The sequence below is a fragment of the Natator depressus genome, chromosome 6 (assembly GCF_965152275.1).
Source record: "Natator depressus isolate rNatDep1 chromosome 6, rNatDep2.hap1, whole genome shotgun sequence".
In the NCBI taxonomy this organism is placed as follows: Eukaryota; Metazoa; Chordata; order Testudines; family Cheloniidae; genus Natator; species Natator depressus.
Genome location: NC_134239.1, coordinates 50206347 through 50230717, shown reverse-complemented (window position 1 = coordinate 50230717; position 24371 = coordinate 50206347). Strand labels below are relative to the sequence as shown.

At 40.6% G+C, this 24371-nt stretch overlaps 1 protein-coding gene across 2 annotated transcripts; it reads left to right on the top strand.

Annotated features, from left to right (window-relative positions):
- Positions 1-3566: 3566 nt before the first annotated feature.
- On the top strand, positions 3567-23688 carry LOC141989021 (actin, aortic smooth muscle-like). Of its 2 annotated transcripts, none has more exons than XM_074955242.1 (9): positions 3567-3702; positions 8463-8639; positions 10562-10690; positions 12195-12305; positions 16320-16404; positions 18301-18462; positions 19190-19381; positions 20936-21117; positions 23409-23688. In XM_074955242.1, exons 2-9 carry the CDS (start codon positions 8511-8513, stop codon positions 23550-23552), a joined length of 1134 nt encoding a protein of 377 aa, XP_074811343.1. In that variant the 5' UTR covers positions 3567-3702; positions 8463-8510; the 3' UTR covers positions 23553-23688. The 2 variants fall into 2 exon arrangements, with proteins under 2 accessions (XP_074811343.1, XP_074811344.1); XM_074955243.1 differs by having other exon boundaries at positions 3625-3702; positions 8421-8639.
- Positions 23689-24371: the final 683 nt, after the last annotated feature.

Sequence of the window (24371 nt, the reverse complement as noted above, 5' to 3'; positions counted from 1 at the left end):
ACCCATCTTCCTCAGCTTGCAAGAGCTCTGTTGTCTTATGTTGGTCTAATGATAGATAACTTGGGGGTTCTCTGCCTGTCACTGTATAGTTCAGTAAACCTTTGAAAAGCATCTCTCTCAAAGTTCATTGACCTTGCTTCAAGAGGAAGGATAACCTCATGCTCTTCTTCCCTTGTGGTCTTCCCATACCCCTGCTAATTTATATGTAAATTGGGCTTCCACTGTTTTGATCACACCTTGCTTAATTTCTTTGGAGACAGATGATGTGACAGGTTTCAGGGTGGTAGCCATGTTAGTCTGTATCAGCAAAAACAATAAGGAGTCCTTGTGGCACTTTAGAGACTAGCAAATTTATTTGGGCATAAGCTTTCGTGGGCTAAACCCACTCCATGCATCAGATGACGTGACATTCCCTCCTGTCTCCGAGAGACCAGTTTCTCCCTTTGGGTAAAAGCCTGTAAAGCATAATATTAATAAGCATTCATCATCCCTTACGTAGAGTTAGTACATACAGTTCACATTATTAATCAGTAGTGTGTCATAAGGTTTCATAAAGGATCAGTGCACTTTTATAATACAATAATATTGTATAAGTCAGTTGATTCTATTGTTTATCACTTTGAGGTTCAGCTCTCTGTCTTTATAGGTCAATGTATATTTTGAAAAGTAAAATGGAGACCAGGCTTCTCTCTCCTGCTGAGTATAGATGCCAAGCTGTCTCCTCTCATGCTTGCTAACCTGATAGCTTTGTTTACCTAATATGTAAATAGACCTTCATTGTCTCTGCCCGATGTCCGGACTGCTCAGAGAAGCAGACTTACTCCTTTGTCTAGGGCAGACTTGTTTACTAGCTGCCCCGATATGCCTGGTTTAAACACATTTTAGTCATAGTTCTACCATATATCCATAACTCACAATACCCATTGCGTACATACATCATGCAAGAATATTAATGATCAGTGAGTTTTCCAATGACATGACATCTTTTAGATACCTATAATGAGTGTGTCAGGCCTGACGAGTTACTGACCAGAGTAGTGAGCTACAAATGAGCCTCTGTGACACAGTGATACTTAAATGGTCAAAAGAAAAGGAATACTTGTGGCACCTTAGAGACTAACAAATTTATTTGAGCATAAGCTTTCGTGAGCTACAGCTCACTTCAAGTACTCCTTTTCTTTTTGCGAATACAGACTAACACAGCTGCTACTCTGAAACCTGTTAAATGGTCAAGTTGACTGAGATACATTTAGGACTTACTTGATCCTCCTTTCCAAGTTTGGCACTCCCATGCATATGTGGGTTTAGAAATCCTAGGAAAAAGGCCAGGTTGTACTTAATTGTGTGTTGTTTTTGTTTTAACTTTGTCATTAAATGGCTAACCCATCTTTGTAGGTGCCAACACAAGAAAATGTATCATCTAGTTGATAAAAGATCTGCATGCATGCAAGATTTCATAAAAATCTCTCAACTAGTGTGGACTTTGCAATACCCAGGATTCACAGTCAAATTTGGCCTGTGTAGCTGTAATGCTCTTGTCTTCAACTTGCTTTCAGCTTTTTGCTGTGGGAATCCTCATTTAAAACCACTTGTCTAAATTACTTTTGATTTAGCAATACTTTATAGACAAGCAGAACTGTCCAGGTTTATGGTGACATAACTGAACTGAGCAGCTTTCCTAATTGTCTTCAGAAATGCAGTATGCTGTGAGTGCACAGCATTCATGAAATTATTGTTGGACCTGAGACTATTCCACACCACACTCCTTGATAGCGCTTGAGTACTGTTCAGTTTAGGCTTTCACCATATAAAAGGCCATAGCTCCACTACTCTTAGTGGAGCTTTGCTGAATTTGAGAATTTGACCGATTATCTATTCAGAAGTGTTTGTAAAATGTGGTGTTAGGATTCAAATGGCGTCAAATAGTGGGCCTGATTCTGATTCATTTTACCAGTTTTTACACTGCTGTACCTTTGCTGCGTTCGATGGAATGGCTCCTGATTTATACCAGTGTAAATGGTTACAGAATTGTGCCCATTGTTTTGAAGACAAGGAAGGAAGGAGGAGATGGATGGGTATTGTGTCGTTCACTATATGGCTGATTTGAAATGATTTCCTATTTCGTATGTTAAAACAAATAGGGACCTTGTTTGGAACTTGAGACTGAGATTCAGGACACATGAATTCGCTTCTTCACTCTGCCACTTCCTCTGTGACCTTGCATAACAATTGCTTGTACTGTCTGTTTCAGTTTTGTCTATTTGTAAAACGGGATATACTTAATGACTGACACACAATTAGAGGGAGGACATAAAACTAGATGTTTGCAAAATGCTGTGATCCTTTTGTAGAAAAGGATCCGTGTAAATGTCATCTGGAAGTTTGAAAATGACTGCTGTTCCTTTGTCCATGAAAGAAAAAGGGAATGATGGATGAAAAGTTTAGAAGTCAGTCTGACTGCAACAGTGACAGCTGTTCAGAGATCAGGAAAGGTTACATAATCAGGCAAAGGGATACATACGAACACACGTGAATAGCCTTTCTTCTTCTTCTAGAGAGGCACTTCTAGACAGAGAAGAAAATTGAACACCTGGTGAGTTTTGAAATGGAAAGAGTTTAATGGCTACAGGGATGTGGCAGATACAAAGCTGATTGTTAGAACATATGTCACGTGAAGTGAATCATCGACTGTGGGTTGAAGGAATCTTGTACTTGAATTCTGCTACATAGTCAGATGGCTACATTCAGGGTGGAGTAGGACAGTTGTTCAGATCTTGATATTTACAAAGTCAACATTCATCCCCAGTAGTGTCTGAGATGCTGCTTTAGTTATTTCCTTTTTGGAGAATAGGGAAATAATGCAGAATTACTACTGTAGGTACGTGTTGACTCCTTAATAGCAACTATTGTAAGTGCGTTAGCCAAAAAAGCTATTGCTTATTCCCTTTAATGGGTCCTTATTTCTTGGATTTTGACCAAGACTGTTTTGTTTATTTTCTATTTGGATTCAGCATTTCGTGATCTTATAAAAGTTCAAGAACGTCACAGCCCTTTTGTGATAGACACACTGTATATAATAACCCTCTTTAGATGTAAAATAGTTATCACTCAGTTGGGTGACTTGTTGCTGATTCAACCCCCATTTTCAGGTACAGAGTCATCCAAGCACCAAGATAAGCTGGCTATTTTCTGTCTCTGTACTACAAAAACAGATAACGTGTACAGTTGAAACACCAGTACTGTACATGGTAAGAACTTTTCCTTTAACCAGTGGCAGCTTCTAGGTGGCTGGTAAGAGAATGATAGTAGGCTATTTTTAGTTATTTGTGGTGTAATGAAGCAAAAAGCTTTTCAATGACAGCAATGGATGTACGGATTATTTCAGCCTTATTCAACCCTTGTGTGAGAGGTTCTTTTTTTGTATTTTAGTGGGGGAAAAATTTACTATTAACCATAACGTAGTGAACAACTTAGTGGGAAAGAATCCAGGGTTGTCAGAAATTCTGCCCTAATTTATCCCGTCCTTTAAGCTGACACTTTGATAAGCACAAGCTGAAAACAAATGTTTCCAAAAATGGCTTGACAGATGTAGGTATTCTGCGAACTCCATTCCTCAGGCTGATATAAATGTAATAGAAGGTGAGATCATTTCACTTTTACAAAGGAGCTTTTACAAATCCTCACCATCTCCTGTTCTCTTGGGTAAGTATTGCCCTGAGATAATTTCACATTGTATTTGATGATTTAACGCTACAGGTCTAGGATCTCAAAAGTACCTGAAGCTCCTGCTCCTTTGTAAACTATGGGCTAGATCTTGCTTGTCTCAGTCATGCAAGTAATCCCAAAAGGGCTATTCCTTAAGTGATCAAGATGTAACCCCATAGCTATTATGTGCTGAGCCTCAGAATTATTAAAAAGTAGTGTGCCATAGAACTTCACTTCCTTTGTGACTTGGAAGAACTGGTGCATATAAACTGAGCTGCCAGTTAGTGAGCAACCAAAATAAAAATAGGAAGGATAACAGAGCACAAAATGAACTTTGTGTTCTATTGCTTGCAGTTATTTGACATTTCATAGTACAACTGTAAATGTGCTGCATCTTTTGTAAAAGTAATAATGTCTTAGTAATACAAGACTTTTCAGTACTTAATTTAATTTTGCAAGTTTGAGAGAGATGAGCGGGTTTTTGTGTGTATATACTAACAAGACTTTAATGTCATATACATTTTTAATATTAAAGATTTGAATTAGATATGAATGGAATTATGTACTCCTAATGCATATGGGAGTCCATCTGTGTGGATGGTGAAACTGCACACACCTTCCAGAAAGATTTATTTAGGACTGAACTGCAGTAGATTTAGAACCTTACTAGTGTTTTCTGGCTGGATAAGGACCACATTGGAATCCAAGGAATCAATGCAAAGTTTTCCATTGTGTTTTAATGGGATTTGGTTCAGGAATAAAGGCACTTAATGCTCTGTCTCTTAATGCTCATATACATTGAGCAAACATTACAAAATAGTGCTGAAACTGTTAACTAACCTGCAGTGGATTTTTCAGTATCACATTGTGGGAAGAGAGCAAAAACTCCATCCTTCACCTGCTAAGTTAACTTTAAGGCAGTCATAAGTCCCTTTCTTATGTTACTATGCAGGTACAAAATACCAGTCATATAACTGGTTAAAAATGTTGGTCAGAATTTGTTATTTAGTTTCAAATTATATCAAGTAAGGTATTGAAATACTTAATAGTGTCCTAGAAGACTTACCCCCTGTTTTATGAATGAAGAGTAAAGAATAGCAAGTGAAATACTCAATGCAGAACAAAACAAAAATAAAAGTGAGATGCAAGAGCCAGAAAATTCATGTTTAAGCCAAGGCAAATCTTCCTGTTTTTGTTCCTTTGTTGGTTTTATTAAAAAAGAAAAAAAACCCACACAACCTCTCAAAGCTCAAATATATCTTGCAACATTTCAGCCCTGAGCTAAATTGTTTTTATGGTCTAAATATAAAACTCCTGAAGCAAACGTTTACAAGAGAAGTATTGGCTTAAGCAGCAGCCATGTTTAAAATCTTTTTTTTTCATCGGATGAAAAAGGTAAAAACGATAAGAATAAAAGTATACCTTGGGATCCCTAAGTTGTAATCAGCACACTCTCTTTTCATAACTTTCTCAGAAGACCATTAAACCAATTTCCTCCTAAATTATCCCAGTATTTTAGTGGACATTGTTAGTAGCATTTTTTGTAAGCGAGCTAAGATTGGAAATAAAATTGCAATCCAGCTAATTTCTGGAAATTCTCCTTCCTGTTCTGAATACCTACAGCAGATATCCAAAGAGCTGCTTCTGTGGAAAGGAGCTAATTGTTGATGCTTCTGTAGGTTCAGCAAAAAGAAAGATGCAGGCACGACTCCATCTTGGAAGTATTCTGAAAGTGACGCACTGTAAGCCTATGGAAGTACGGGATGGGGGGTGTTTCAGAACCTGAGCTGTAGCTTCAAAGCATTTTTTGTGCAGCTATTTTTTGGAGTGCTAGCTCAAGCCCCGCTAGCCCAAGTCTGGTGTTAACCCAGGCTGAGAGGCTCTCCACTGCAGGCTGGACAAATGTGCCCTAAGTGTTGAATGCTTTAGCATTTGGGGCCTTATAATGCTGAAATAATAAGCAAAGCATAGCTTTCTGACTGAAGATAAAGGGCCAAATTCTGCCATCAGTTATATTTACACAGTAGCCCCAATTACTTGGGAGCTGAGCATTAGTAACTGAGGACATAATTTGATCCACAGTCAGTATTTACAAGAGTAACTCAGAGTTGTCTTGAGATTTTTCTGTGATGCTATTTGAACACACTGGTTTATCTAGTTTTTAAATATTAATGCACTTAATCTGACAGTTTTATGGACAAAAGATACATAGCATATGTATGAATAGGAGCCATGTATGTTTCACTACTAAGATATTGCACAGCAAATCCAGCAGTATGTCCTCTGCATCTCTGCCTAAAGCAGCATGGGCTAGCAGAGACTTTTGGCAGAGCTGGACTTGTGAAAGGGTTTCCCCAGTTTTAGGCTTTGAGAATCACAACTTATCACATATCCACCAGTGCAAACCTAAGGTAATTCCATTGCTGTGTGCTTTAAAATGTCACTTGTTCTGACTCCAGATTTACGCCCATGTAGGAAAAATCAAAATCTGGACCAATCTTTATATTGTTGGAGTCATGTCAATGAATGAGTTTTTCAATACATACTATCAAATACCGTCGTCATGGTTTCTGAAGACAGTAAGCAGCAATCAGTCAGTGTAACTGGCTGTTCAGAAAGAGAAGACAATACTAGGAGTAGTAATTAAATACATTCTTAAGTTAACTGTATTTAGTACAGTTAACAATCAAGTGATCAAATGATCCCATTCACTAATGAACAGAGGAAAGGAATTTTTGGATACAGATAAGTCAATAAAAGTTAAAACGATTTTCCTTTTATCTTATGACATTTTGAAATTCATATCTTTGCATCATGATCCTATTTCTTGCAAATGTTTTTTTGACCAGTCTTATATTTAGTTTTATCAATATCACCCTTTCAAAATTTTATTTGCTCACAGGGGTGTATTTTGGGGTGGGGAAGAGGGAGGAAGGAAACAGGCAAGTAAAATCTTATTAGTTCTTTACATTCTCGTCAGGCCTCACAGAAAAGGTTGGGTAGTGACTTTTATGCTGGTGCTGCTATGTTGTCGTCATGACGACTTGTGAAGAAAAGAATCAAGAAATTTAATGTACTGATCCTGTTCTGTCAGCTGCAGGGAAACCCTGTTAAACTTTCATGGCTTGAGTAATTTATTCAATTTTAGCATCCCCATTTCTCAGAAATCTAACTCTTTTCTGATTGGCCTCCAATTTATTAATTAATGTATTGATTGCATCCCTGCTTCATAAAACACAGCAGGAAGGGATGGAGAGCCCAGGAAACTCATGGAGTTCAAACTTTAAAACAAACATTCCCTTCTGGTGGACAGGTTTGAGGGCCATGGAAAGGCCCTTGTGCATGGCCAGCCAGCCCTTGGGACTGCAGAAATCTTGGGGAAAGGATGCTTCTGCTCCACAGAGGGGCTGCTCCATGGCACCATGATTCCCCAAGAGGTCATGCTGGCATTGGCTTCGCTGTCCATGCCTACCAAAGATCCACCATGTCAGAGAGGGTGCAGATGTAGCTTGGGAGTTAGTCATTCTGAGCAGCATTTATTTTTGCCCGACTGTTAGTAGAGAGCCAGGGTAGTGTTATTCCTTGAATCTCACTACTCTAACCTGAGTGGAGGTATAGGGCTTCTGTGAATTGCCATGGAGGGAGAAGCATGTTCTTTCTACTCTATTTCTGCCTGTGGTAAATGGAGGGGAATGCCTGGTCTGAAAAGTAAACTTGAGAGAATCCCAAACAGAAGTCTATAGATGAAATCGAGGCTCCAGTGAAATCAGTGGGGTTGTGCCATCGATTTTAATGGGGCCAGGATTTCACCCGATATGTTGGCAAGCTGCTGGAGTCAAGTTGTTTTTGGCTAGTTGAGCCAGTTATGTCCCACGCCACTTCTTAGAATAGCCCCGTTGATAAGGAATTCACCATTTACAAATATAGAATAGTTCCTGTAGCAAGCACTTAACATAACAGAGCAGCTGCCATTTAAAAACACACAGCAAACGCTTTCCTGCGACTTTGTGGGAGGATTATTTTTAGTCATTCATTTCTCAAATTGGCTCTTACACGCTGGGGGAGAAGGGGAATTTGCGATATGTTTGTAGACCACATAAATGGTGTTTAGTACAATTGATCATGTTACTTTGACACTGTCACTTGCAATTTAGTGCTAAAAAGTCTCCCAAAACAGCGTCTCAGAGTAATCTGTTTGAATGCAGTTATTACCTGTTACAAACAACCCCCCTCTATGGTTTCCATAGAGCCATGCTGATCTGAAGTACTAGCATTTGAAAGAGATTTTTTCCTCTCTGTTGATTTTATATATATATATATATATAAAATATGAAAAAAATGAATTCAGTCTTAACTATCCAAGTACCAGGAAAAGTGGATCATCTAGAATAGCTAATTCAGCCCTGGCATAGCCGGGGAGAGATGAACATTTCTGCCTTGACTGAATGTGGCTAATGGTCATTCAATAACACCAAGATGTCTCTGGATTCTTGTTTTAGAGGTCATGTGAAATAAAGGTTTGCCTTTTGGATGGGGGGAAAAAGGTCTAGCAAACCTCTTCAATATATGTTTAACTTTAAGCATGAGTAGTTCCATTAGCTTCAATGGGACCTACTCTTGCTGAAAATTAAGCATATGCTTAAGTGCTTTGCTAGATTGGGATCTTAGGGTAGTCTTCGCTGTTTAGGATTATTTTTCAAGACTCTCTTTTACAGCAATGTAATTTCTAAATGCTCAAGAGCTGCTTCTGCCCCCAGCCACCTGCAGTAAGTTGCTGTTGCTACAGCCTAGAACTGTGAGATACAATGTGTGATGAAGATGAAACCACTGCTCTTGTATGTGATAATGGCTCTGGGCTTTGCAAAGCTGGATTTGCAGGGGATGATGCGCCAAGGGCTGTTTTTCCATCGATCGTTGGACGTCCTCGACACCAGGTCAGTTTGTTCCAAAAGGACAAAGGTTTTATTTCTCTTTTACGGCCCTTGAAAACTGTGTTAGGTATGATATAAGCATAATGTAGGTCTGAGCCTGTAGTTCTTTTGTAAAAAAATTATTGTATTCATGTTTTTTCCCCTCAAAATCAGGGAGAACAGAAAAAAAAAAAAGACAATAACTTACAGAATGGGAAAGGAAAGGAAGGCAAGGGGGCAGGGAAGGAAAAGGAAAGACATATCTTGGTTTTCATCCACTAGGAATTAATCAAAGTTTTCTAAAAAGTTACACCAAAGTTTTTCAGACTTGTCTGAGATCCCCCCTCTCCAATGATCCAGTTCTAAGGGAGGCCAAACTTTCACAAGTTTCCATGAGACACTGGTGCGTTTAGAAACTAAAGATTTGAGTTGTATGGTTTTATGGGACTAAGCTATCTTGCCCTTGTTGGAATGTTTTTGCCAGTTCTCTGGAAAAGGTATTGCTGGGCTGTAAAGTCAATTATTGATCTGCAGGAGAATTCTGATGGCCCTTTCAATGGTATTCATGTGCACGAGTGAAACTGCAACTGGTGCTTCAATATCATGAAGAGTGGGTGTACCAGTGATCTCTTCAAAATTTCATTGTAAATATTTTCAGCTTTATAAAACTGCATACCTGCCAGTCAGTAAACGAAAGATCCATCTAATCTCACAATTTACCATTGTTATTTAACATGACGTTGATAGTCCTTTTTTTGCCTCCCATTATAAAACTGTCTGAACCCTGGGACCTTAAATCCTAGATTCGGTGACTAGTGAATCTTCTATGAGGGTAAATGACTAATGATCCTTAGCTGATAGAGGACTATTAGCATAAAAAAATATATTGCTGGGAGACCATAAATACTACTACGAACCAAATTTATAGTAGAGATAAGGTCCATTTATCATTACATTAAGCACTGGTAGAGACAATTAAATTTCCAATTAAAGTCCTTAATAACATCCCTTTATCAATCCAAGCAGGGCTGATAAGCGTAATTTTGTGGCTAGCAGCTTCTTTTAACTGCTTAAATGTCCTCTATATATATTTTAAAAGAAAATATCTGTATTTTCAACATTTTAATAATTTTCAAAATTGAATGCTTGCCACAAAATGTAGAATATATTCTTCTACTTGTCAAAAGTGGTTTACTTATTTCAGTAAAAGAATGCATGGAATTCAAGGTCAGGATGTTAGATTCCTGAAAACTAAAATGTGTCTTGGTAGCTATAAGTAAACCATGATGACTGAAAACCTGCAATACTGTATGCACAAAACCTGGTATATTATTTAGCTATTTGTCTTGCACATTGAGTTTTATTAATCATTAGAGTTAGCATGTAGTTTTAAGTTACACAAATGCGTGCAGCTCAATGACTACATCGCCTAAATCATGAAATTAATGAATATCCAGCTACACATGGAACAGATTTTGATGGCAGTTGAATAATATTGTCCCAAATATGCTGTTCACATTACCTTAGGCAAACAAGATACAGTGGCTATTACAATCAAGACAAATTCAAAAAGACTATCCAGGGTTGGATACAGCCCCAGTAAATAATATGTCTGAAAGTATTTTTAAAAACTTCCTTTTAAATATGTTGTATAAATGTTTTTCATCTCTCTTGGTGTGTGGATAAGGGCCTTTTCAACAAGAGAGAAACAGGGGTAATGATGAAACTGACTTTACACAAAGCACTGCCAAATGCACACAGAAAAAGTGGAAAATAGAGAAATATTCTTTCCTCTCTGACTTTTCAGTTATAGCTTTTCGCAATAACTAAGGATGATAACTAGAGTAGGTACAACATTTTCAGACAAAAATGTGATTTTTTTTTCAAGATGAGTCCCTTTAAAATACACAATACAACACTAATTTTTTGACAACTACATTTTCCAGGGTGTTATGGTAGGAATGGGTCAAAAAGACAGTTACGTTGGGGATGAAGCCCAGAGTAAAAGAGGGATCCTGACACTGAAGTACCCCATTGAGCATGGGATCATCACTAACTGGGATGACATGGAAAAGGTGAGTGTTTTTCTTCATTTCATTTTGTCTGAGTCATTATTAATTTGTTTGGGTAGCACCCGCAATGTGTGGCAGAAAGAAGGAACAATCCCTGCCTCCATAAAAGAACAGACACAAAGAACTTATGGGGAAGGTTGTACAATACATTAGTGGAAGAGTCAAGGTGGTGATTGGTCTTGTCTTGGCAATAATAAGGCGGTCATAGGTTGCTGAGGCTTTTTAATTTTTCCAAGTAGTGCATATAAAATTATTCCTCAGCTTTGATAGTGTGATCTAGAAATACACTGACTTTATCTGCTGCATTTGCAGAGTGCTGGGACCAGTTTTGAAGTCCTAACTTAGACAAAGCTGCTTTTTTACATCTATTGGAATTTGGTCAAAGTAATCCCAATGAAGAAAACTTAAAACATTCTTCCTTAACCTAGAAACACAAAAATAGAAGACAGAAAGGACCAATCCTTTCTCCTGGCCTCACAGGCAAGAAAACACGAAAGGATGTCTTTGCCTTGTATTTATATGTTGCTCTCTCAGTGCTTCGGATGATGTAGGCAAAATGTATTGGGGAATTCCAAATATTAGAGCAGAAAAGATGGAAATTGTTCTTAAATCCCACACTGGCCTCTGAGCACAGGTTTATTCCCTATAGAACGTTTTTCTGTTGAGGACTCCAGTTTAGCCATAAATATCCCAAGGTGATAATGCTTCTTTATTTCCTATCAAGTAAGATTTTCCTGGCATTTATCTAATGGGCTTTATAACTCTTCCATGGAGTATCCATTAAAGGAAGGTCCTAAAGTGGGCACAGATATTGAGCTGTGCTGCTGGAGAACACATTGGAGAGACAAGGGTCACCAAAGCCTTGAAGGACTGTCAAAGCTTGCATTGCTAAATATAGATAGCACTGTCCACCATGAGGGATCTAAAAGTGCTTTATGGATTATGTGGCAAATAAACTCCAGTTACTGTAGAATTAATGACAATTCAATTCTGAGTTCAGGTCCAGGTTTAGTCATCTGATTTTCAAAAATGGTGGAAATCATTGGACTTCATTTATAGAGCCTACATGAGCTAGGGCTCGTGATCCCCATGGATGGGGACACTTAAGCTACCATAGAAGCCATGGAGCAGCTTTGCAGTCTGGAATGAAGAATTCCTTCCCTCATATAACTGTCCAATTCTTAGGTTGGCTACTGCATCTGGATTTTAATGGGCACAGCCACTTAATAAGGATGATAGGCTGCCTATCTGTGGTATCCCAAGTAAAAAGATTCTATGGTATAGAATTTGGCCCCAGATCTACTCTGTTATACTCCTGCAAACCCATTGATTTCAGCTGAAAACAACAGCAAAATTTGTCCTGTCCTGCATATGTTTTTGTGCAAGTATATTTAAAATTCATTGAAACTGTATTTGAAATGACAAATGCCTCTTTCAACACAACTTTGATCCACCAAGAAAGGAAGCAGTCAGCAAAATGTTGCCCTAAACTGTCTTTTCATTTTAGATTTGGCATCACTCTTTCTATAATGAACTTCGTGTTGCCCCAGAAGAGCATCCTGTGCTGCTGACTGAGGCCCCCTTAAATCCTAAGGCTAACAGGGAAAAAATGACTCAGGTAACAATTCGGATATTGTTGTGTTAATGCTGTGCTGCACGGGTTGTTTCAGCATAGGAGCCAAAAGTTAAACGGTCCTAGATACGCTACTCCCCCCTTCTTCCTGTAGGGAGTGCCTCCATGATAGGATCAATGGCCATTGGTTGGGACATGTGGAAAAGCTTGTTTTTCTGCTGCCTATGCTGTTCCTCTTCTGTGGATAAGAAGAAAATGTTTACTTATTACGTTTGGAAGTGATTCATGTTTCTCAAGTGCCTTACAAACCCTAAGTAATCTTCCCTCACAAGGGTGGTTTGTTGCATTGTCCCATTTTTCTCCTGGGGAATGTGAGGCAAGGAGGTTAGGCCCCACATTCTCAAAATAGTCTCTCATTTTAGATGCCTGGCTCTGGACAACTGTAGTCTGATATTCAGTAGGGCTGGGATGTCGAACCTCTTGTTGCCTTCAGCAGGAGTTGTGAGTGCTCAGCACTTCTGAAACTCAGACCTTTAAGTGTCTGGTTTTGGGCGCGTAGAAACTGAAGCATGTACTTGTTAAGGATGTAGGACTGGACATCTGGAGAATTTGTGTAATCAGCTGGTTGGTGTGTTGTGTGTCATTCTGCGTCCAAATCACAGAGGATGTGAGTTTGTTATTGATCCCTCTATAGAGTTTGGCTCTTTAGCTCCAGCTGTAGAGACTCATTGCTTTCTCCTCTGCGGGTTGTCAGGTCAAACCCCAATGTACCAGAGAAGATGCAGCTGTCATGTAAGTGGGGACTTGCCTAGGATTCAAATTGCTTTAGGCCTTATACACTCAAGTTGAGCTTTCTCCATCCAGAGGAAATATGTAATTCGCTGCTTAGTGCATGATTTGTGTTTCCCCATCTCCACAGATGATGTGAGTCTGCTACAACTGGAGTTAAAGAGCCAGACTCTGTAGCTGGGACTGTAGAGACTTAAACCTTTAACTCTGCTGGAGGTCTCCAGTTCAATCCCCGGTGTTGGCCAAGACGGCAGTCATCACACACACATCCACATGATGTAATGAGTTAATATTCATATTTGAATATGCAGTATGTTATTTGCATTAATTCCCTTCCAACCAAATCCATTCCTTGGCTCCACATCAAACCATGATTTTCTCTACTTTTTCTCTAGCTCTTGCTTCAAATTCTCCCTCTACTCCCTCTAATCCTGCCCCCGGCATGATTCCCAACCTATCTGCCCACTGCCATGTGGCTGGAGCGATACCCTACATATTGGGTGAGGCATTACTCCAGCCATATGGTAAATGTGGGTGTTGGGGACTAGGCTCTAAGCATTGACACACAGCCTAGGGTATCTTGCCCGCAACTCTGCAGTGGTATCAGATGAAACAGCGTCTCAGGAACCAGGGACAGAGTGTTCAAAAATGGGACTCTCCCTGCCAGTTTGGGGATTTAATAGGTCTAGAGGCATCCAAACTTGGATGGCACTTCTGAAAATTTTTCTGTTGTATGACATGCCTCCCAGGCCATCTAGCAGATTGGCGTCAGAGCCTGATCTAGAACTCAGGGGTCTGTGTCTTCTAGAGCACCACTCCATCCAGAAGGCCATACTGCTTCCCTCAAAAATTGGAGTGCGGAGTCACCAGTACTAAACACAAATATAGATATATACACGCTCAGCACCAAGAAAAAATTGACATGGATTTGATTTCCCTTCATGCACATTTTTGGTATGCATTTAATATGACCCTAATGTGAGTAATGACAATGTAAATGAGTTAATTAAGCAATAAGAACTGAGAGAGCCCCTTACTGGGAGGTAATACAAAGAAAGGGGTATTGCAAAGCACATGATGAAGATAGCTACTTTCAACAACCAGACAATTGTTGCTTTCACAGCAAGACATGCCTGGTAGTGTGTGTCTGCCATTATGCAGTGATAATAAATTCAATTTTAAAATAAAAAAAAAGATTATCACTTATTACATTAAGTCATTAATTGGAAATGAAATGCCAGTAATTAAAATATAGTTTGTCATTGAAAGGAACAAATCCTTTTTCTTAAACCATAGTCTCTTTGCAGAGATGCTAACAGATGAAATCAAAAGTCTAAATTTAACCCATCTGTCTTCATTGGCTCCCACTGGTGTAGATGCAGGTTCGGGAGGGAAGTTGTAATGATGGAAAGTGGCCATAACATTCCCTCCACTAGGGGGGACAGATTGCTCTCAGGAGCATGGGAAGCACTGACTGGGAAAGGGATGCACCCATGTTATCAGTGCTTGCCCCAAACAGCTTTCACTAGCAGAGATCCTAGCGAGGCCAGTTGGAAACTAAAGCTGCTCCACCTGGTGCAAACCTGAGGGAGAACCTGTGGTATGTACATAGACGCATAGTTTCTAAGATGCAAATGGCACATTAGGTACCTAAGTGTCATTTATGCCTTTGAAGATCTGCCCTGGAACATAGAAGGTTCTCTGATACTATAGCAATGGGTATGTCTGCTATAGGTACTTATAGGAGAACTTCACCTGTGTTTCCCTCTAATCCTCCTCCAGGGAAAGGGGCTAGGTTACCGCAGAGATGGAAGTGTAGTTTACATTTCCGTGTGCCTGCCACACTGAATATGGCCCAATATGGGCCTAAGCCAAATCCTAGTGAGATCAGTTGGAAGACTCAGTTGATTTAATTGAACTTTGGATCAAACCCTAAGCAAGTACAGTGTGTTGCCCTCCCCCCCCCCCCCCCCCCCCGTAAAACTGGATCAGGAGAGAACTCAAGAACACTGCAAGTGTAGCTAATAAAGGAGGAGGTGCTCTCAGTTTGTAGGAAAGGGATGGTGAGTGCATTGCTTTAGGGACATTCTTTGCCAGTGTTTGAAGAAATGGTATCATTTGTCTTGGGGGCCTCGGGGTCTAATACCTCAGGGGAGGTGGTGGCAGCTGGGAAGGTTTTATCAGAGTGGGGAGGTAGACAGTGAGTCATTCTTGTTTAGTGATTAGAGCAGGGACTAGGAGTCAGGACTCCTGGGTTCCATTCCCATTATGCCCCTAACTTCTTTTGTCAGTTTGGAGAGAGAAGGTGGGTGAGGTAATATCTTTTAATGGACCAGCGTCTGTTGGTGAGAAAAACAAGCTTTCGAGATCCACAGAGCTTGTCTCTTTCACCAACAGAAGTTGTCCACTAAAAGATATTACCTCACCCACTTTGTTTCTTTAATATCCTGGGACCAACATTGCTACAATTACATTTGTGAGTTTGGGAAAGTTAGTTCCCCATTCTTTGCCTGAGTTTCCCTATCCATAAATTGTATATAACAACACCCACTTCACTGGGATGATGTGCAGCTTAATAGAGCTTTAAAATCATCAGAGGAAGTGGGCCATAGAAGTGTATATTGTTTATAACTCTTTGCTATTGCAAGTTCTTGAGAAACAAGTGTGGAAAGCAAAGGAAATTTGTGATATTTTTAATGGTGCTTTGACACCAGGATGAGGGCAGATGCATAGGGTTTAATGGTTAAAAAAAACAAAATTCCAAACCCAGACTTTTAAATACAAAAGTAACATTAAAATGCAAGAGAACCAAAATAAAATGTATGTAATTTATTTTCCTTTTTGTTTTAGACTAGTGGGTGAACTTTACCAACAAGATGTATCTTATTTATGTGAAGAGTAGTAATACTGGGAAAAGTACATCATTAAATAATATTTCTTTCCAGCTGAAAATGCTTGACACAACAATAATTAACTTTTAAGTTCAAACATGTATTATTTACATTGTGTTCTAAATCCTATTTATAATCTGAATATATTTTAAAGGGATAAAATATACATGTTACGGTTATTTTTTTCCTTTGGGTTGACACAGAATTTTGTTTACACAGCAGTGAATGGATGAAATTAATTTTAGTAGTTTGTTGGGGAGATGAGTTATCTGGGTATAAATCTGCACTAGCAAGTGATCTATAAGTTAAGGAAAGACTTATTGTCTCTTCAACTGCTCCTGATTGTATAGCCTAAAGATTCCTAAACTCTTAATTGCAGATCATGTTTGAGACATTCAATGTACCTGCTATGTATGTAGCAATTCAGGCAGTTCTATCTCTATATGCATCTGGTCGAACCACTGGTGAGTTTCTGTGGGTGTCAGTCTTACTGTCTGTCTCTCTATGCTGATATAGACACACTATATATGTTCTGTCAAGAATCTATAGCCATCTAGGAACTGCATGCTTGCCCTATACTGTACAAGCATATCATGGCCCTGGCCATTACAAGAATAGAACTCTTCTCTTTCTGTTCCAAAAGTACTAGCCCTCTACCTATTCATGTATAGGAGAATTTCTCTGAGGAGCCTATAACCTATGTTTATATTAGAGAAAGACGATATAATTTGAGACTCCACTTAACTGCACATCAGATAAAAGAAGCAAACACTTAACCAACTCATGTTCCAAATCCCCACTTTATTTATTTCCATGTTATCTTTACCATTAAACGTGTTCCTGACAAAAGAATACTATTGAATCGTTATAAGAAAATATCCTGTTTAAACATTATACTTGTCAATTATCTAACTCAGAGTCTGCTGTGAAGAGATAATTAGCATTAGCAGAGAAATCCCTCATGACAACCATTTAATACCTGATCAAGTATTAAGGCCATAAATTATATTTCAGGAACACTGAGGCCTTGGTACATTTTGAAAAAAATTGAAAATACCATCTGGCTTTACAACCTGGTGCCTCGGTCAGGGGTGTGTAAACTACAGCCTGTGAGCAGGATCCGGCCCACCAGCCATGTAAATCCGGCACTCGAGCTCCTGCTGGGAAATGGGGTCTGGGGCTTGCCCTGCTCCGGCCCTCCAGCTGGGGAAGCAGCGGCCTGGCCCCCCTCCAGCTCCTATGCCTAGGGACAGCCAGGGGGCTCTGCTCTGCATGTTGCCCCCACCCCAAGCATTGACCCCACAGCTCCCATTGGCTGGGAACCACAGCCAATGGGAGCTGCAGGGGCAGTGCCTACAGACAGAGCAGAGTGCAGAGCCACCTGGCCACGCCTCCACATAGGAGCCGGGGAAGGGACATGCTGCTGCTTCTGGGAGCTGCTTGAGGTAAGGGCCGTCCAGAGCCTGCACTCCAAGACCCTCCCCACTCCCCAACCCCCTGTCCCAGCCCTGATCCCCCTCCCACGCTCTGAACCCCTCAATCCCAGACTGGAGCACCCTCCTGCACCCCAATCCCCAGTCTGGAGCCCCCTCCCACACCCCGAACTCCTCATTTCTGGCTCCACCCCGAAGCCCGTACTCAAACCAGAGCCCTCACCCCCTCCTGCACGCCAGCCCCAATGTTGTGAGCATTTATGGCCCGCCATACAATTTCAATTCCCAGATGTGGCCCTTGGGCCAAAAAGTTTGCCCACCCCGTGTCTAGTTTGTGAAAAGAGATCACCCGTTTATGGGAATGAACCTTTGTGGCAAATTGTTGATTCCTTTAAAAGGCTCCATTCTGTGTGTATTTAATATTGGAAACTTTCATCCACTTTTCAATGGAAAAGATGTTCTTCACTTCCTGCCCTAAAGTGCAGCAACACTACACAGTGCAGTGCACTGCACTGTTAAACAGTTGCTGTGTTCAACCCTGAGGAGGCTGTATTTTAATTGTTGATGAGATGATCTCTGTGTTCAATTTTACATCATTTTTAGTCCATATAGTGCTCTGAGTCTTTTGAGATGAAGAGCTCTGTATAAATGTAAGATCATTATCATTCGCATCAGTTGAGAGAGAACAATACAGTACAATTGCAGAATGCTTCATGCTTTTGCCAAAGGCAGTTGCTTCTTCGTGCATGCTAACAATTTCCACCACACACAAGCAGAGCTCCACTTATAATGAAGACAAAAGGGGTTATCATATGAACATCTCCTAACAAGTCCTTTTATTATTGTTTCAGCTTTCTCTTTAGAATGTGCAGAAGTTGTGGGTTCTGTGTTGGCTGAGAATGCCAAGCTTTTCCTTTTCTTTCCCAGGAATCGTTCTGGACTCTGGGGATGGTGTCACACACAATGTACCCATCTATGAGGGTTACGCTTTGCCCCATGCCATCATGAGGCTGGACCTGGCAGGGAGAGACCTCACCGATTATCTCATGAAAATTCTCACAGAAAGAGGCTATTCTTTCGTCACCACTGGTAATAAGATGCCTTCCATATGCAACTTACATGGGCACACTAACTCTTTTTGGTGTCATATTGGACTGCAAGTGTGTATGTGATTTGCTACACCAAAGCTGCATTGCAAGGTACAACCCTCGATAGGCCAGAGACATAGACAGTGTGAGCTAGTGGGCGTCTTCCATCTCTAAGGTCCAGAATGCTGGTGCTTTGCAGGCTGAGCAGGAAATGTACAACATAAATAAGCTGTTCTTTTTTTCTGTTGTTTTTTTTTTTTTGTCCATGTGTTGTCACAGCCATTTTGCTCCCAAGGGGAACTAGTATATGGCAATATTTTTACTATTGTGTTTTGGCTAGTGATGTTTGTTGGAGGTTTGGTGGCACAAACATGAATTAATCTGCACAGTACCCCTAGAAGGAAGTATGACACAATCAGCATGATTTTACAGATGGGGAAACTGGGGCATGGAAATGTTAAGCAATTTCCTGGAGGCCACACATTGGTCAATGTCAGAAGTACAACTAGAGCCCAACAGTCCCTATGTCACAAGTCTGTGATTAATCCACTAGACTATACTGCATCCCTGCACACATGCACACACATGTGCGCGCACACACCACGTGTGAAGGAATCTGTCCCGAGTGTGTCTTCTGGCTGCCATATTGAATGTTGATAAAAGATATAATTAATGTGATCCTTTTTTTAAAATAACATTTCTTTCTTCTTTTTCTTGGGTGTTTGTAGCGGAGCGTGAGATTGTGCGGGACATAAAGGAGAAGCTTTGCTACGTGGCTTTGGATTTTGAAAATGAAATGGCAACAGCTGCTTCTTCCTCTTCTCTCGAGAAGAGTTATGAACTTCCTGATGGGCAAGTCATCACCATTGGGAATGAAAGATTCCGATGCCCAGAAACTCTCTTCCAACCTTCATTCATAGGTGGGCCTGGGTGGTGTTTGCAAAGGGCTTGGCTGAATTGGAAAATAATGTTGTGTTTAACTGTAAGGGAAACATTAAAATATAGATACTTTTATGTCCTGAGAACCTGTAGCTTCTATTGACTCCATCAGGAGTTGGGTTTGCTCAGCCCCTCTGATATATGGGGAAGTTACTCTTTGGAAAATGTAGACAGATCTAGTGGTTTTGCTATATATTAATTTGCCTGTCAGGCTAGAAAGTACCAGGGTTCTAAGACCGTGATTTTTCATGTTTGTGTCAAATACCTGTATCAGTTCACCAGACTAAGATCAAAGCCTACCAGCCAGTACTTTAGTACCATGAGAAGATACTGCTTCCAGTTCAGACTGATTGATATCAGTACAGCTGTACATTAGTGCTAAGTGAGAGAAATATCTGAGAATGTAAGAAAAAATATTTCTCATCCAGATGCTGCCTCTGCTCCGCAATCAGTTCCCTAGTCTTCAGCTCAGCAAGCTATAGAGTATAAAACCCATGTATTATTATTTTCCAGTAGTTTATCTACAACCCTTTGTAGAGTCAAAATCCACCTTCAGTGTATGGTAGTTCAAGCTTTCCTCCCATTGACTTCAGCAACGAGGACTGAGTAATGACAGCAGGACTGGCCCATAGTCAGTTCAGTCCTGCTTCCCTGGAAGTGGTGAAACTCTCACTGATTTCTATCTACAAGTCTGTCCATTGAAGCACCTGTATAGCCCCCATCTTGGTATCTGAGCCCCTGTCCTGGAGCAGGGGCAGGCCTCTGTGGAAATTCTGTTTTACAGAAGTGGAAACTGGGATGTGGAAAGGTTAAGGGATTTGAGGATACACAGTAACAGAACCACCACTGGTGCCCAGCAGTTCTTGGGCACACAAGTCTGTGTCAGAATGAGAGTTCTGAATTATTTGAAAGCACGACTTTGTGTAAATTGTACTCTGTCACAGGGAAACTCCTTGTGTCTCTTCTGGGGGAAAAATATCACCACCATAAGTGGGCTTTACTGTGTTTTCATGTTACCTAGTTATTCAAACTGGCTTATAAGAATCGTTTTATCCAGCTGGAGTTGGGAGTGGGTCTTACTTCTTGCTAATACCAATATACTTGACCACAGGAACAGCAGACTATTGTGGGAACAGCTCAAACTGCTCTTTTTTTTGTTTGCTAAATAATGGCATCAATTTATGCTTGAGGCAATCTAAATCCCAAGCATTAGAACACAGTAGGAGAGAATCTTTCTTCTTTTCAAGTCTATTTTATGTCTGCCATTTGAAATCCTGTTCCCACCTGGAGTTGACAGGGAAGGTAAAAAATTGCACTTATCTTTATCTCTCCCCCCCACCCCCACCCCTTCCAGCATCTCATAGCTTATTCCTGGAATTTTCTTAAGGGGGCTATGTCAGCAAATACAGTATGTTTAGGGACCATTGACCCTGATCTGTATGAGTCATCCTTCCATGTTGACAGTAGTAAAGAAATAGGTGAAATGGATTCCTAAACATATGCATGTAATGTATTAAAATATTATTTTCAAACAGGAATGGAATCTGCAGGTGTTCATGAAACCACTTATAACAGCATTATGAAATGTGATATTGACATCCGTAAGGATCTCTATGCTAATAATGTGCTCTCTGGGGGAACAACAATGTACCCTGGTATTGGTGATCGCATGCAGAAAGAGATCACAGCTTTGGCTCCAAGTACTATGAAGATTAAGGTAATCCTAGCACTTTATACAGATTTTTTTTCGAGTTTCTTTTGTTAAGAAATCAGACCACAAGAGAACAAGTGTTTAGTGCTTAGAACAGAAGACTGGAAGCTACTGCAGCTGATTCTGTTCCTGGCTGTGCCATGGATTTTTGTGACCTTGGGCAAGTCATCTAACCTTTCTTCCTTATTTTATCAATGTCACTCAGGATTCAGAGACTGATTTGTCAGATATTGGCATAAAAATGGTAATTGAAACTGTGTGAGTGAATGAGGTCTCCTAAAGACAGTGTAAAGAGGGAGCCAACAACAGAGCCCTCTGTGACGCTAATGGAAATTGAAATAGGAGAAGAGAGAACCCATCAAAAGAGAGATTGTGAATAAACAACCAAAGAGGTAGAAGGAGAACCAGGAGAGGATGGAGCTGCAAAAACCAAAGGAGGATTGGGGTCTAGGACCATATCAGGTGGGAGGCTCCCAGAGCTCGGGCTGCAGCCCGAGCCTGAATGTCTGCACCACAATTAAACAGCCCCTTAGCACAAGCCCGAGGAGACTAAGTCAGCTGACATGGGCCAGCTGTGGGTGTCTAATTGCTGCGTAGACATATGCTAAGAGACCAAAGAGAGTCTGCTAAGCCAGTGACCGTGCCTCCAACTGAGGAACTCCAGACTAGAAGGAAATGACCCAGGGGAAAACATAATTTGAGGTAGCTCAGTAACAGGGCTGGACACTTTAATAAACTGCTAGGGCTCTGGGTCAGGACTTGATGGCATAGGTAGGCCCAGGTTCCTCTATCTTGCACTGTTCCCCACCCCTCCACCCACTCCTTTGTAGTGACCCATCTCTGGAGGAGCAATTGGAGCATGAGGCTGCAGTCTGAGCTCCCTCTGGGATGACCGGATTGGCAGAAACCATAAGGCCACTAGGCCAGCTGTCATCAGACTTTTCCACTACGTGCCCCAAAGAATGTACAATCTAAATAGACAAGACAGATAACTGGTGGGAGGGGAAATAGGGGCACATAGAAGTGAAGAAACTTGCCCATGGTAACACAGCAGCTCAGGGGCGGAGCTGTGAATTGAGCCCAGGTCAAGCAGTAAGTCCAGGTCCTTGTCTACTAGATCACACTGAGAAGAGATGAGCAATTAACTTTGACTTGGGTGAGGGTGCCAAAAATTATTCTCAGATATTAAAGCTCTGGGAACCAACTCTGGGTTTGTTAAACAGCAACAAAACCCCCCACAAGATTCTGCCCAAATCAAACACTCATTAAATCAAACTTTTCTGGTAACTTTCTCATGAAATAGGAATAATTACAAGTAGCAGCACAACTCTTTAGCCTTAATCTAATTAAATAAGCATCTCATTTAAATCTTAATGAACAACTAGGGCCAAGATTTTCAAAAGTTACTAGTGATTTGGGGGGGCCCAACTGGAGACACCTTATTAGGGCCTGATTTTCCAAAAGTGCTGAGCACCTGCCCTCTAGGACCCCTTTAAAGTGTCTCAAATTGGGCACCCAAACACAATCATTTTTGAAAATCTAAAAGTATATGGGGCCCAATCCTGTGAGGTTCTGTGCAATCTCAACTTACTTGAAAGTCAGTTAGTTAAGTATATTGGCCCACATGCATCCAAAGAACGCTAATGCACTACAACACACCTTAATGAAAAGGCCATCTAGGGATTTTAGCTGGGACACAGGGTTGTGAGTTCAATCCTTGAGGGGGCCATTTGGGATCTGGGGCAAAAACTGGGGATTGGTCCTGCTTTGAGCAGGGGGCTGCACTAGATGACCTCCTGAGGTCCCTTCCAACCCTGATATTCTATGTTTCTACAATTCTATGACACCCAGGTACGTGCATAGCAAGTGGTTGTTTTTCATCTAGATAACATGTAATAAACAGCTGATGAGCACTTTCTTGGCTTCAGTGTGGATCAAGTTACTAAAAACCCCTGGCAATCTGCAGATAGCTGACTGTTTTGGTCCTTGCCCGTTTTTCATTACCATCTTTAGGTCTGATTCAGAATAGTGCTGAGTATGTGCCACTCCATTGGCTTCCTCTCAGGATCTGGCCCATATAGTCAGGAGCCAAATTGTTACATTGAAATAATTCTGACTGCAGCTGCAAGGCTGAAGAGATGACTGGCTTTTTAGCTGTTGGATGTTTTATTTCAATGGTATTGCACTGCTGTAATGGAGAACTGGCTTTGACCTAGTAAATTTGCACAGACGAGATGTTGTTATGTGAGCTACTCATTACTCTGCTCGTAAAATGTTACACTTCTCTCCCCTTCTAGATGATCGCACCACCAGAACGTAAGTACTCCGTCTGGATTGGGGGCTCGATCTTGGCTTCTCTGTCTACCTTCCAGCAAATGTGGATCAGCAAAGATGAATATGAGGAAGCTGGTCCTTCTATTGTCCATCGCAAATGCTTTTGAGTACACTCATGATGTGCCATCAATGACAAGTAACAGTGGTTCTCTACACCACATCCCCCCTTGTGGGCAGTACATGCTTTAGGCTTCCTTCCACCGCTTATTAAAACACAATAAATGGTTATCATGCTGATTAGTATATTGTTTGTCTTGTTTTTGAATGAGGAAAAGACACTGTAATTTAACATGCAATTGACAGATGTCTTCCAAGAGTAATTATAGCAATAAAACAATCAATTCTGTAGAAATTTTCCTTCATGAATCTCAGAGCATTTTACAAACATTCACAAGTTAAGCCTCACAAAGTTGCTGTGGTGCTGATCAGTAGTATTACCCTCTTTTACTGATGGAGAATCTGAACTGCACAAAAATTAAATGATTTCTCCAACCTCATATAGGTTGAAATTCTCCCCTTGTGCAGAGACCCATCACAAAGTCTATGCACCCTGTAAGCCTTATTTGAGTATTATGTGGTGCATAGCTTTTTTGCTGTCCCTCTGTATAGGGATGAATTTCCCCACAGTGAGAAAGTGGCAGACACAGCAAATTTAGATGGGTCCTAAAGTGCAAAGTCCTTTGTGCAGAAGTTGCATATAATCTTTTCCTTTGCTTCCCATGATTGTGTGGCAGGAACCCATGCTATCAGCCACAAGTGTCAACAAACTGTAGTGCTTTGGTGCTGTAATTACATGTACCAGATTAATTTACCTGTCACACATTGTTCTGCTTAAATGTCTTTTTTTAATCAGTTAATTGATTTTAATTAACTTGCTATCACTGTCCTTTTTATGCCAAAGAAATTAATACTAAGTAAATAACAAG